At 38.6% G+C, this 14,253-nt stretch overlaps 1 protein-coding gene across 2 annotated transcripts in view; it reads left to right on the top strand.

The window, feature by feature from the left end:
- The window catches only part of DNAAF9 (dynein axonemal assembly factor 9), a 62,159-nt gene that overhangs the window by 27,803 nt on the left and 20,103 nt on the right, over window positions 1-14,253 (top strand). For both annotated transcript variants that reach the window (XR_008965564.1, XM_057369326.1), the window contains exons 12-22: window positions 334-370; window positions 3,034-3,121; window positions 3,551-3,627; window positions 3,908-3,952; window positions 4,412-4,457; window positions 4,769-4,880; window positions 5,324-5,394; window positions 6,098-6,148; window positions 6,955-7,042; window positions 9,737-9,840; window positions 12,582-12,728. Coding sequence is in view for 1 of the 2 variants with exons in the window: in XM_057369326.1 (XP_057225309.1) it covers window positions 334-370; window positions 3,034-3,121; window positions 3,551-3,627; window positions 3,908-3,952; window positions 4,412-4,457; window positions 4,769-4,880; window positions 5,324-5,394; window positions 6,098-6,148; window positions 6,955-7,042; window positions 9,737-9,840; window positions 12,582-12,728 (866 nt within the window). In the remaining variant the exon portion in view is untranslated. The remainder of the gene's footprint in view (window positions 1-333; window positions 371-3,033; window positions 3,122-3,550; window positions 3,628-3,907; window positions 3,953-4,411; window positions 4,458-4,768; window positions 4,881-5,323; window positions 5,395-6,097; window positions 6,149-6,954; window positions 7,043-9,736; window positions 9,841-12,581; window positions 12,729-14,253) is intronic.

Raw genomic sequence — 14,253 nt, 5'->3', positions numbered from 1 at the left:
AAATGAACAAAATTCTTTCACTTTTATCCTCTGTCCTCTGCTTTGGGCTCAGTATAATGAGTTATAATAGCTCATTCTAATTTTTGTATTCCCAAATAAAAACAAGCTATGTAAAATTTTTAAAAAACGTTTTCTTAAATGACTGGAAGAGTCCATGGGGTTGCTATATCTCAAAACCACACTGAGCTCAGAAAAGCTGAAGATGGTTGGAAGATTGGAATCAGAGCCTGTATTTGCCCTAGGAACATAAAATACTGGATAAATTTCATGTCAGATATGCAGCAGAAATGTTCTCCAAGTGCTAAAACCAAACCTTTTTTTGTTTTAATACAGGAAATGACAATGAGATGCACAAGCAAGCTGACCAAGTGTAAGCTGCCAACTTTTTCTATTACTCCTTAACTCCTTTCTCTCTCTCTACCTCATGGCAGTAGGTGAAACCTGCTTTTAGTGGCTGTTGGCATTTGCAGAGACATTTTTAATTCAGAATATTGTGCATGTGAGAGGGTTTCAAAGGCTGAGTGCTTGTGGAGGGTTCAGTGGGTGCATTAGGAATGGGTAGTGTGACAGCAGGGGGGGGTGGGAAAGGAAATAGCAGTAAATTTTGCTCAAATTATAGTAAAAAACTTTAATTAAAAGTTGTTTGACTAATTGAAAAAGTACTTCATATAACCTGAAAGGGAAAGAATCTCACACTGAATGGGAGCATCTTCCACTGGTAGAAGGAAAAGTAATTTTTAGATCTTTAACAATCTGTAAGATTTATGATGGTTTGTGAAAATGCCAGCAGGGAGCACTCCAACTTGTRAAGAAATCCACTGTGTTGAAGTTAAATCAAAGTGAAATTTTCAGTTGGGAAGCTGCAAAGCTTCTGCACATTTTAACCTTCTCAAAATCAGATTTTGTTTATCCATGTTGATGTCCACTTCCTGTGCATGTTGTAGATCCCTGTCCAGCTTGGAGAACACAGTAAATCATCTGCTTTGGTCCCGCTCTCTCTCTCTTGATAAACCAGACCTTTCCTCTCTCTCTTGATAAACCAGACCTTTCCTTAGAGGTTTTGTCTTCCTTGTTTGTTGGGATCATTTCAGGAGCCTGTTTTTGCTTCTGCAAAGCTGCATGACCTGGTAGCAAGATATTAAAGATTTATCAATATTGTCACACTAAATACTGTTGACTCTTGGTAATTGTGAGCCATAAAAATTGAATTACTGCACTGAGCAGCAGATTTATCCTTTTTTTTTTTCTGTAAACTGAGCTCCAACAGGTATTTTTTCTTGCATATATGTTCTGCTCAAATATTTTTTGTCCTCCTTCTAAAGTACTTAGTACTAAATACATAATTTTAATCAAGCTCTAAACAAAGCAGGGATCAGTTGATAAAGGCAGTAATTTTAAAAGAAGATTTTTTTTTTTTGAAGCATCTTTCTATTGGAGCAAATCATCTAATTTTCAATAACAGCAGCATAATTGGCTTTTTTGGCAATTCTGATCTCATGATTTTCGACTTGTTTGCAGTTAAGTTGTGTAGCTGGTTCTTACAGTTGTCAATATTTTGTAAAAAGTGAAATAGAAAGTATTTTATAAGCACTGTTCAGTCCAAATTTGGCTGTATTGATTGGCTGGAGTGCATAAACTGKTTCTATAAATTGAAGGATTAATGGGTAAATTTTTTGTATTTTTTAAAAAGAAAAGGCTTCTAAAGCAACAGCAGAAATCCTGTGTTATTTTATGTTTTGCATTGTTAGTGTTAGAATGGGAAGAAGAGTAAGGTRAAGGACAGCCCACTGAGGCGTTTTTCTAAAATATTTTTTTTGAATTTGAGGGGAAATAGGAATGTGTACAAAGTCTGGAAGAATTATGATATAAAGGAATTCTGTTTCTTTGCTGGGTGCAATGTAAACGTACTGACTGCATATGAAATCACATGAAATTACAATCCAGAAACCTGAAAAARTAGGGAGAAGGTTGAATTTTAAAATCACTTGCTGCTGTTGGGGGTTATCAAAGGCAAGCATTGGTGCATTTTGAGGTTCCTCCGTGTTTGGGAGCTTCAGATGATTTTTTTCCATCCTTCAGAAATGCTTTGCATATGGCTGAAGTGCTTTCTTTTATCCTTCTTTCCTCCCCTCTCTTCCCTCTYTCAATATTGGCAGTGGCAGAGGAGTAATTACAGGATTTAAAGTTTAGGGAAGCAGTAATTTTGTTGATCTGCTCATCTTTTTGTTGTAATTTAGCAGGAAGACAGAGGCTGGTGGTTCTTGGTTGGGCAAATGTGGAATTTTGTTTTCTCAGTGGTTCTGGAGCTGTGAATGTGTCARTGGCTGAAAGTCACTCCTGGCTTTGCCTGACTTGAGTTTATTTCTGTTAAATTTTGTCAGTCCCCTTTTAAAAGGGAGTTGGACTAAGCTGTGATGGAGATTCCATGGAATTGTGGAATGGTTTGGGTTGGAGGAGATCTTAAAGCTCATCCAGTTCCACCCCCTGCTATGGGCAGGGACACCTTCCACTGTCCAGGTTCTTCAAGCTCCATCCAATCTGACCTTGGACACTTCCCAGAAATCCAGGGGCAGCCACAGCTTCTCTGGGAAATCCCTTCCAGGGTCTCCCCACCCTCACAGGGAGGAATTCCTTCCCAAAATTCCATCTAATCCTGCCTTCTGTCAATGTGAAGCCATTCCTCCTTGTCCTGGCACTCCAGGCTCTGCATTTAGGATGTGATTCTTAATCCCAGCAGCAGCAAAAGTCAACAGTAAAACATATATTTCTATTCTTGCCTAACAAAAGCACCAGATACATTTCTGTCAAGAGGTATTTTCCCAAAATACTCTGTAATTTGAGCAACTCCCTTGCTCTAATTTAATTTTCTTCAACCGAAAGCTGAATTATAAATCTACATCTCCACTTATTTCAACAAAGAACCTCTTTCCTTATTAAGAGAGCTGTGCAGTGAGAGGAAAWATTGCTCCTTTAAATGGAGGAGGAAGAAAACTCTACCTGTCTAGTAAATGTTGTGTTTGTATTTCTCTTCAGTACGCTGTTGTCGCAAATATATTCTGCTGTTGTAGAGGCTGTGCTTGCTGGCATTGAGTGCTATGCTAAAACTTCCACTGAATCCAAGGTAAATGAAGCACCCATTCTCTCTCTCTAATTGTTGATTTGGATTGCTTGCAGTATGAGATTGACATGCAAACCAAACTGAAAACCAAAATGATTTTAATATTTCAGTCAGTGAAACGACATGAGTTGAGTTCGTACCGTGGACTCCATCCGGTCTCTGAATTCTGTTAAAAAAAATAAGAAAAAAAGAGAGATTTCAGAGTGTGTCCAATTTTACCCATCTCCATTTGGGTTTTCCATCTTTTCCATGAATTTTCCTGACCTCGTAGTAAGGAAAATGAGATCTGTGAAAGAACAAATTTTAGCCTGGTGCATCAGTGTGTTACTGTTTAGTGTATGGTCTCTTGTTGATCTTATGGGTGCTCCTGTAGCTGCTGGGTTTGGGAAGGATGGGAAAGGATATTTTATTCTTTATTTGCTTTTTTTTCAGGCAAAGGAGGTGGCAGAGCAGGTGCTGCTGTCTGCATTAGACACCCTTGGCTTAGCACAGCTGAAATCTGCTTTACGGTGTGTATTGCCATAGTTACTGATTGCTCCATTGTCTCAGTGGATTGGCTTCTTTGGTGGGAAAAATACCAATTATAAACTGAAAGATATTAATTTTAAACTAAACTTGCCTGACTGCTGAATTTCAAGACTTCATAATGCATTCAGACACTTAAAATCATTATAATTATTCAGTTTTCCTGCTTTCTCAGTCACTTTTTTCTCTAAATCTCTTCCTGCGTATTTTCCACATGTAGAAGTATAAACCACACATTTCACCTTTGCAATTTCTGTTCTGCAGCTCCAAAATCGCTTTTCAAATTCAGGCTGTGAACAACCACGGCAGGTTTGTATCACTCTCACACTTCTTGTTATTAAATAGTGCTTTTGATTAAGTAATAAATTTATTTTTCTTCTCTTGGAACTCCTGCCAAAACATTGTGTTTGATTATTTCATACAAGATGTGCTAAATGCTTTTGTGTATGAGATAGTTCAGTGATTTCATATCTGTAATTCTGTGGTATTTTAAAAAAYATTAAAAGAAATWAAAAGCAGTTKGGCARACCAACTTTATTAACTGTTAATGARTAGAARCAGCACAAACTCATTAAGTTTCCTTTTAAAAATATGCTTTTAACTTAGTTGATATCACAAACTTGTGCTTATTTAATCCCACTGTCTAATTGATTGAAATGACCTGCTCAAATAAGAGTTTATTTTAAAATAAAACTGCTTTTTTTGGCTGCTGGAGAGTCACAGGAAATGATCTAAATTTTAAATATTTCATTATCATTGTTTTTCTAGAATTACACCGTTAGATAACGAGGATAGCCTGAGTTTGATCAAAACGGTAAGTAATAATAATAATAATAATAATATTTATGTATTTAATTAGAAAATAGAGCTGCTTTTCTGGGCATGCTGAGATTTTTATGTGAAACAAGTATAAGGGGAGAGATGAGAGATTTCAGATACTGACACGATTTAACAAGAAGTCAGAATTCAGAATAAAACATKAACACAAAATTATGATCTCAGACTTTCACCATGATAAGAAATAGTGGTTGAGGATGTTTGAAATCTCCAGATTTTGCTGTTGCAATTGAAATATTCAAAATTTCACTTTTTCTTCCTTTTCCTCTAACTGCTGGGTTGCTGCAGGCATCTCTGATGGTGTTTGACATTCCAGACCTGCTCACGGGAAGAGGATGCTTGGGCTCTGTTGTGTTTTCTGAGTCCTTTCTGACATCCCAGATACAAGTCAAAGAAAAAGGTGAGTATTTGAAATTCTAACACTGCTGTTATTCTGTTGGGAAAGCSAAAGGGATCCCAATGGATGTCACTGCTGTCACCAGGAGGGGTTTGGAGCACTTTTGGTGGGGAGAAGAGCAAAGGAAAAACGCATAAAAAGATGAGAATAAATCAGGATTTCTTTGAAACTCTGCASCAGTTCTGTGTGTGTCAGAGCACAAGAAGAATGGGAGTTAATCTGCTCTGAAAGTTTCATTTAAACACTCAGAAATCCTTAAAAAAAATAATATTTTTCATATTTACTAAAGGAATTTCAAGTCTTAGAAGTAACTTACTGGACATTYTGAAGTATAGGGGTGGTATTAGTTTAGTGGCCGTGGTGGTATTGGGTCAAAGGTTGGATTTGATGACTTTGGAGGTCTTTTCCAACCTTAAAATTCCCTGATTCCCGTGGTTTCCCTGCAGATGGCAGCATCAATCCAGACTCCAGGCACGTTATCCTGACTGCAGCCATCCCGAGATTTGCYTCCTGGCTGGTGAGTGAGTGCACACAGCCTCAGCTCTACACATCCACAGGGGAAAACATGGGATGGGAGCATGGATATCTGAGGGAAAATATGGAACTTGGGCATTGAAACAGAATTTTATAATGTTAACATATTCTGATTTTTAATATTTGGACAATARGTGAAAAGCTAAGTGGAAAAATAATGGTTCCATTCATAGCACAAGTTTTAAATTATTTCATTTTCACCTTGTCAGKTTTTTTTATGTGTTTGAAGGTGTGGGTGTTTTTGAAGTGCACAGTGGGGCTTTTGAAAATTCTGTTTATTGGGGGGGCACTTTAGATCACCCCAAAAGAAAGCCAGGTCTGATTGCAGAGCTCTAACGTGCTGCACAGTGTTAGAGAGAGAATTCCCAATAATATAACAAAGCTGGACATTGCACTTTGGCAGTGCATGCTTGAACAGTAATAAAAAATAAAATTCCATGGGATACACTGCTTTCTGTCTCTATAATACTATTTTATTCTATAAAACTATTTAATGGTGCAAGGAACTGTTTTGGTCYCATGGTAACACAGCATTAGAAGCACAAAACTGTTTTTGAAGCTCTCTGGGCTCAGGGCTTTTTCTTCCTGAGGTTCTTGTTTGCCTCAAAACTTTTAAAATGCTTTTTATTTAACATTAGAATTGCTTTATTGATCACAATGCAAATGGCACCTTTTTCTGGCTACAGGTTGAAGACAGCGATGTGAAACTCTCTGAGAAGGCTCAGCAAGTATTGAAGGTAAAATGAAATATTTTTGTTAAAAAACTGAAGAAGTTACATTTTGATGAACCAGTATTTGAAAAACTTGAGCTCCTGCCAAACATCTTTTATTATGTGTGTAACTTCTCTTCTACAAGACTTCCCTGTTCTGCCCTGCCTTTTTCAAACTTTGACATACGAAATAATACATTGTGTGTAAAAGTTGGAGGGTTTCTTCATTTCAAAGAATCACAAAACCCAAGAGCAAAAAGAGTTCTAATAAAACTACGATTTCATGGAAGTCTCACTAAACATTACTCATGGAGCTCATGTGTTTCCAAAAAACCCCCAAAACTCCATGCCATTCTACATGCAACTTTCTTTTAACTTAATTAGCATGCTAATGTCTAAAGGGAAACACCCTAAGCATTACAGAAAAAAAAAGTTTGGAATCTGGGAACATCTTAAATCACATGAGTTTCACATTTGTGGTGTAATTTGTGGTTCCCAGGAATGTTCATTATAAATAGATTTATTTTCATGTAATATACTTTTAGCTCAGTAGATTGACAAACTCAAAACAAAAAGCTCAGCCTTGTGGTTGTGACAATAACTTGTAACTTCATAGCTGCTGGCAACACCAAAATGGGGGAAAAACTTTTAAAAATTATCCTCTTGCCCTGCTCCTTCTGTGTCCATGCAGGATAAAAATCTTCTGAAAGTTCTGGCAGATGCTGTTTAAAAATAAAATATTTTCTCTCAGAGTAAAAGCAGGAGAAAATATTTTGCTTGGGTTAGTCCTTGATCCGGTCTGTGATGTTGCTGTTGGTTTTTTTTCTGTTTAGGAAGACAAATCTTTCCTGGGCACTTTACTCACCGGGGGTGATGGAGTATTCATTTGTTCCAGCAATCCACAGACCATGCCTGCAGAAGGTGAGATATACTTGGKTKGKKTTTTTTTTTTTKSYTTTTTTTTCTTGTTTTGGTCTTTTTTTGTTTTATTTTTTAAACATAGGAGAGGGACAGGTTCTGAGATTCACACTTTGATGAGCCAAACAATGCCATAATTTTACGCTTTCTTTCCATTTACCTTCCAAGTTTTTCGTGTTAAATTCCATGTCTGATTCTTTTGCCCTCTGCCTGAAAGTGCTGGTCCTGGAAGGAGAATTCCTGCTGAGCTGCAGGTTTTGGAGGCACATGGGGCTCTTCATGATGGCCAGGGAGGCTTTGCAGACCTGGGAGATGGCTTTTACCCATAGCTGATGTTCAAAAGACACACAGACTGCCTTTCCTGTCCTTACCAGATAATGTGGCAGAAATTTGCTGCCTTTTCTGCGTCTGTATAAATGTGAGGTTGGAAAAATTGGGCATTGCAGAAGTGCCATGGGCTCCCAGCTCAGGGAGAAGGCAAATTTTCCCATCAAAGGCTCCTCCTGGAGCTGACGTGTCCCAATTTTCTGCCGTTGTCTTTTCTCTCAGAAATTCAGTGCTTGTCAGCACACGTGCTCCCTGTGTTACAGAAAAATGCCTGTTCTTGGTTCTGTTCAGATTCAGTCCAAGTTATGGCCTTTTGACACAATATCACTGGCAGCAGTCTTGGATTATTTCTCTTTTAAGAATTTAAATAACATTAACATCCCATGAATAAAACCGAAGACATTTCATTAGGACTGTTGGGATGTGTTTCCCCTCTGTTCTCCCCTCCTACCTCCAACCCACAGACACATTTTAATGCATAATATTTTTATGTTCTAATATCCAGAGAAGGTGTTGCTGTCACACTGCTGATGTGCAGCAGAAGGTGTTGAAGATCTGACATTTAAGTGCTTGGTGCTGACAATTTTCAGAGGAGAACCTTCAGCTTTATTGTCTTTGCCCCGTCGTGTGGAGGATAAATAATGATGTGCAAGGCAATTAAGCAGCAAACCTCACATCAGGGAAGCTGCTTTTGCTCTAATTAATTGGATTTCAAAGGAAAGAGGTTAATGCAGAGTGTGATATTCAGCTATTTTGCAATGCAGYGCTGTGGGCACTTGTTCACTCAGTAAATAACTGGAGAATGTTGGATTTTTTTTTTTTTAGCTTTGTTAAAACTGGCTCTGTGTGCCCCAAAGGAAAAAGTTCACTTTTTTCCATTTTTTGGGGACATTTGTGAAGTTCAATGTTTTGCTGACTCTTGGGCTGGAGAATTACAAGCAGGTGGTGGAAAGACCATTATGAAACCCTGAAAGGAGTGTGAGATTTTCTCAGGTGTCAGATGACAATGAAGCTGATCTTTTTGAGCTGATCWTTTTGTTGAGCTCTGCTCAGGTTGCAGCCCTGTGGCCTGGAACTGTGAGATGTCAAAAGGGCGTGGAATTGTGGAATAAATTGGGTTGGAAGGGACATTAAAGATYATCCTGTGCCACCCYTGCCATGGGCAGGGACACCTYCCACTRTCCCAGGKTGCTCCAAGCCCYRTCCAGCCTGGCCTTGGACACTKCCAGGGATCCAGGGGCAGCCACAGCTTCTCTGGGCACCCTGTGCCAGGRCCTYMCCACCYTCACAGCCAGGAWTTYCATCCCAGTACCCCATCTAATCCTCCTCTCCTTCAGCTTAAAACCATCTTTATCAAAACAAAGCCTTAATACTGAGAAATGCTGAAGATTTTATTCCAAGTTGCCATTTCAGGAGTAAAACATCTCCATTTCTTCATTATTTCATCCCAACATTGTTTGTGCTACCTGTGCAGGCAGTTTCAGCTGTATAATTATTTACATTTTTTTTTTCCTTAAAATACTGACCTTTTCCCTTTTGCCGCCTCACAAACTTCCCAGTGTGGGATGTGATCTTGCTTTTAGTGCCTGGTCCAGCACTGGGAGCAGAAGTCCAGCTGGCAGCCCCTGCTTGGGCATTTTCTTTCTCAGCCTGTCAGAAATCAGCTGTTTGCTGAAATGAGTTTCTAGCACTTCAGTGCAATTTTGTTTTATCTATTTTATCACCCAGTCTTGCTGTTTCTCTCTTTCCAGCTCCTGCAGGTTTGTTAAGAACCAAAATGTACATGTTAGCATCATTTAAGTCGTCCACTTAAAATATTGTATAATGGTTAAATGGAATGTTTAAACATTGTTGCATTTTGTTTAATTATAGGTTAATTTTTAATTTAAAAATTAAATGATGAGTCAGATTTTTAAAATTTAAATCATTGACAATGTTTAAATTTTCTACTTAAACATTTTTACACTGTTCAGTTTGTTAYAAGGTTAAATTTTCAATTATTTTGGATGCTGTCTTAAATTCTTGTCGGTTKTATATTTCTGGAGGTTTGAAATTTGACAGGATGGATTTTTTTTTTGCTTTGAAAGAAAAAAAACAAATCCTCTCAGAATATTTATGATAAGTGGTTCTGTGGGGTGAAATTAACTCAAATGCAATTGTAGTCGTGATTCCTGCTCTTGGTACTGAGATCCAGTAAAGATGGAATTATTGTGCTCACTGAAAACTATCCCAAATCAAATTTACTGCTTGTTAAACACAACAAAATCTTGCAGGAGCTTAGATTTCTTCCTCAGGAAGAGGAGGCAGTCATCATGAGAAGCTCAAATGTTGATCTRTACCTCACACACTTGTTTTTCTTTCAAATTCTAGGCAAACTCTATTTCTTTTCCAATGGCATTCTCTTCTCTGATCCCCACCAYGGCAGCATTTCCATTTCCAAGAACCACATGAGTTCCATTTCTCTCTATGATGGGGTGAGTATTTTGTCTGTTCCTACTGTCACAAACTTTCTATTAATTTTTAATGATGATTCTGTTGGGTCCTGGTATAAAAATTAGATTTCAGCTACAGTTTTTCATGTGTACAACTGTAATAACTGATGCAAATCTCTGTGCTTTTGGTGCTGATTAACTTAAATTAGTGAGTAAGGAGGAGAGAATTTTGTATTGGAGTTAGCAATGTGGTGTTAATAGTGTGAAAACTGCTTTTTATTAAAAGAAAAACTGCAGAACACCATGTTTTAAAACATCTCACAGTGGAAAGCTATGGATAGAGGAAAATTCAAGGTGTGGTGAAATCATAGGGTGTTTTGGAGGGTGAAATGCTGCCTTTTATTAAAAATATCTTTGAATCTATCCCTTGGAATTGAGGGATTAGTGATGACAGCTCAGCTCTGTCCACCTCGAAGCAGAGATACTGGGTTAACCATCACTTCTTCAGGGTGGAAAAGAGATCATTTGTGTTGGTTACTGTTTCCTAAACAGTGGGGGGGAAAAAAATTGAGCTTCCTTTAGTTTTCCTTTTGTTCAGGTACAGTATTACCCATTTGTTCAGTGGCCTCCTGCAGCATTGTGATTTCATTACAAAATACAGGAAACCAGGAAAATACAATCAAAGTGTGTGATTGAATTGAGATGAAAACACAGCAGCTCASAGGCTCTTACCTTAGCTGCCTTTTCTTGGACATCACATCATTGCCCCTCGGTAGTTTAAAAAGCTATTTTAACACTGACCTTCCTTTTATTGTTTGAGTCAAGACGCTCACTTTCATAAAAGTTGCTATTTCTGGGACCTGGCCATCATTCTTGAACTGATGCCAGATTTTTGTGTGAAGCTGAGCCTTGTCAGGGAGTGTATTATTGTTCTACTGACTTGGCAGAATGCAGGGGTGGAGGGTTGAAACTGTTAAGAAGTGACAGGAGAAGCAGGGTAATTGTTGGGTGCTCTTTCCAAAAGTTATTGCTGCAGTGTGGATGGAAAAGAAAGGAGAATTTAATGCTGGGATTAAAATAAAATATATGAAACCTTGAATACAGATTTTTTAGCAGCTTTATCATGATGCCTGGAAGATTTTCTTCCTTTTAACTTGAAAATAGCTGCACTTGTGCTCTCCAGCACTGGCTGCAGATTCCTGTGTTGTGAGGAACTGAGCTGCTCTGAGCTCCTGAAATCCCTGGGACATGGAGGGCACGGGAGATTTTGGCCATTCATCGAGTAAACAAATATTGCCAAGCAATATTTAGGTTTCACAACATTAACATCTCGTAAAATTTGGAGCTGGCTCCTTTCAGCCTCGTGTCCGTGGGGATTATTGCTGCTGCTTTTCAGCTTTTTTCAATTTGTGGAGCCCCAAATGTTTTCCAGGAGCAGATTTGTTGGACACTTCTCATGCTGACTGCAGCATGGRTGAGTTGGCCTTGGAGTCACTTCTCAGGAAATCTTGAAGCCATCCTGCAGAATGCAGGATCTGTGGATTCTGCTCCAAAAGCCATTTGCTTTCTAAAGAAATTGTTCTTTCTCTTASAAGAAGATTTTTGTATGTTCTTCAGTAACCTCAGTGACTTTGAGAGGATTAGTTTTGTAATTAATCTCTCAGTCAGCAAAGGAGAGAAGTTCTGTTTGCAAATGTCTCTGAGTTGATACCAATTCTTATGTAACAGTTCCCCAACTTGAGCTTTTTCTTCTCTAGAATGAGTACAGTGAGTTCTTCACCCACTTCTTTTGAAAGGGAAGTGGATGCAACAAAAATTCTTATTTCAGCCCTAAGAAATGAAATCCGCATTTCCCAGAAATGTTTCATGCTTCTGAATTGTTCTGGTTTTGTACAACTTGAGCGTGAAAAGAGTTACAAATCAAAACTTGAACAGAAAACACTTCATCATCCTGCAGAGTTGTACATTGTACATGAATGCATGTTCATCGTACATGAGTGTCTGTGCTGAAATCCAGAGTCATGGAATGGTTTGGGTTGGAAGGGACCTTAAAAATCATCTCATTTCACCCCCTGCCATGGGCAGAGACACCTTCCACTATCCCAGGCTGCTCCAAGTCCCATCCAGCCTGGCCTTGAACACTTCCAGGAATGGGGCATCTGCCACCATCTGGGAAAAAACTCCCAAAACAAATAAAAAAACAATCCAGGAAAAACAAGTTGATATTTTCTTAGAATAAAAATGGGACAATCTGAGTTCAGTGTTCTGAGGAAACACAACTTAAGGCCTTCATCATCCTGCTGGTGAAGACAACTCATGGTACAAAGAGTTTGGAAGAGCACCTTGCCATCTTTGTCACTTTTTAGCTGGCATTTAATTAATTCCTCAGTGGTGTCTATGTTGGAGATGTGGGCGTAGATGAAAAGTTTGTTGTTTGAAGCATTAGCAGAGGAAGAGTCTGGCTTTTGGGGACAAGAGAAGGTATTCAAGTGCAAGCTTTTGTTTTCAAGACAGAACTTAGGTGCTTAGATTAACCTCTTTTAAGCTTGATCTTTATTTTTAAGCTTAGATGTTTATTTTAAGCTTGTGGCATCTTAAAATACATCTTTATTTCAAGCTTGTGACRTCAGCATCAGTAGCTTCAGAGTAGGAGCTGAGGGATGCCCCACCCGTCCTGCTCCACCCTTGTGCCATGCAAAGTAGGGAATATTAATTTCAACTTAATAATATTAATTATTTTGTTAATTATRTTTGTTATATTGTCCCGTTTCTTCCTTTTCCAGGATTCCAACAGCGTTGTTGCTGCTCTCTTCATAGACTTCAACAGTTCCCTGCTTCCTCATCTGCCCATCGAATTCCATTCCCAGAACAACTTCCTGATGATTGCACTTTTCCCYAAAAGAAAGATCTATAAAGCTTTTTATTCACAGGTAAAGTAAAATGAGTTCAGTTGTGCTGGGGAGAAGCCACATAATTGCTCTGTGTGTTTAAGATGTGTGAGAAACTCGAATTTCTGTCTGAATTTCCAGCAACAGTGATTCTTCTCAAGTTTAACTCTTCCCATGTGCTTTCACTCTGCCTTCTGAAGGCAGTGAGGGCTCTAAAAGCTCCTTTTCAGGGCTGCATTTCAATGTGGCCCTGGTGTGTAATTGGCTGCAGGGATTGCATGGAAGTGGCAGAGGTTCCATTGTGTGTTTTTGTGGTCAGACACATTTGGATCGTGATCCTTAGGGAAGTTTTGCAGTATCCCATATGGCATTGTATTATTCCCTAAAGTAGATTGGCTTCATGCATTGTGCTGCAGAGGCTTTTAATAAAACCAAACTTTATAACAATGGAGCTTTTGAGGAAATGAGCCTGGAGATTTTAGGACTTCACAAGGCTTTTAGGATGTGATCATCACACTGGGTTGGAAAAGACCACCTAGCTCAGTGAGTAGTCCCCGCTGGTTGTATTAATGGTGCCATAAAATGTCTCCTCCTTTTATCTTAAGTGCTTAAATTCCTCCCACTGTTCCATTCTGTGAATGGTTGGGAATCTGTTGTKTGTTTGTATTTGAATTTTCAGCCTATTTTATTAATTCTGCTTTTATATCTGTTTCATTTGTCTTTCCTCTACCAGAACAAATCCTCGAGATACTCTGAAATTTCAGACCTATTCTTTCTGCTTTATTTTGCCTAATAAAACAAACCCAGATCCTTTTTAATCTATGCCTATAAAAAGTTCTCTTTATTTCTGATCGTTATAATGCTTTTCTTTTCATCTGTTTTTTGGCTGTGGATATCCAGACTCTGTAGTATCTCAGCTGAGGGTGTTTGTTTCCTCTGCTGCATTTTSTCAGGGTTATTTATTCCTGTCCTCTTTTGAGTTAATTTTTTTTTTTTCTGAATAGTTCCACACCAAGGTTCAGTTTAGGCAGTTTAAGTTTCTCATCTGGCACCACACCAGTTGCTTTGCTCAAGTTAAAGCAGATAAAACCAATCKTTTGCCTTCAGGATGTTCTCTCATGAACAAAACCCTTCATCAAATGCAGTGTTCCTGATGGTGTAAGCCATGGAAATAGATCATTGTGTTTTGTCAGTATTTACCTTCAGGTATTTATTGATTAAGTGAACTCTTTCTGAAAGTCTGTGTGCTGTTGCATCTCACAGATCACAAAGTTTCACTGAAATTTAGGTGCTACTTTGACTCCTCACTCACTGGGGCTCTGCTGTGATTATTCCAAACCTCCTGGAAACAGGGAATGGCAACTTCCCTGTGATCCCAGCTCTGGGTTTAGTAAAAGCTGAGATGTTGAGCTCCCAGAGCTGAACTCTTGTGTGCAGATCCTTTGAGGATGGGATAATGCCTTCCACATCCTCACTTGAATGGGTTCGGGAGGAGAATTTGTTTAGGCTTTGAGAAGTGTTGATTTCTCTTTTCTTTTTTTAATGCCCTAGCAGCTCTTTTTAAAGT

Source organism: Malurus melanocephalus, unplaced genomic scaffold (assembly GCF_030028575.1).
Source record: "Malurus melanocephalus ecotype Western Australia unplaced genomic scaffold, MMel_1.1 scaffold_107, whole genome shotgun sequence".
In the NCBI taxonomy this organism is placed as follows: Eukaryota; Metazoa; Chordata; class Aves; order Passeriformes; family Maluridae; genus Malurus; species Malurus melanocephalus.
Note: the sequence above shows the minus strand (reverse complement) of the source record. Positions and strands in the feature narration are given on the sequence as shown.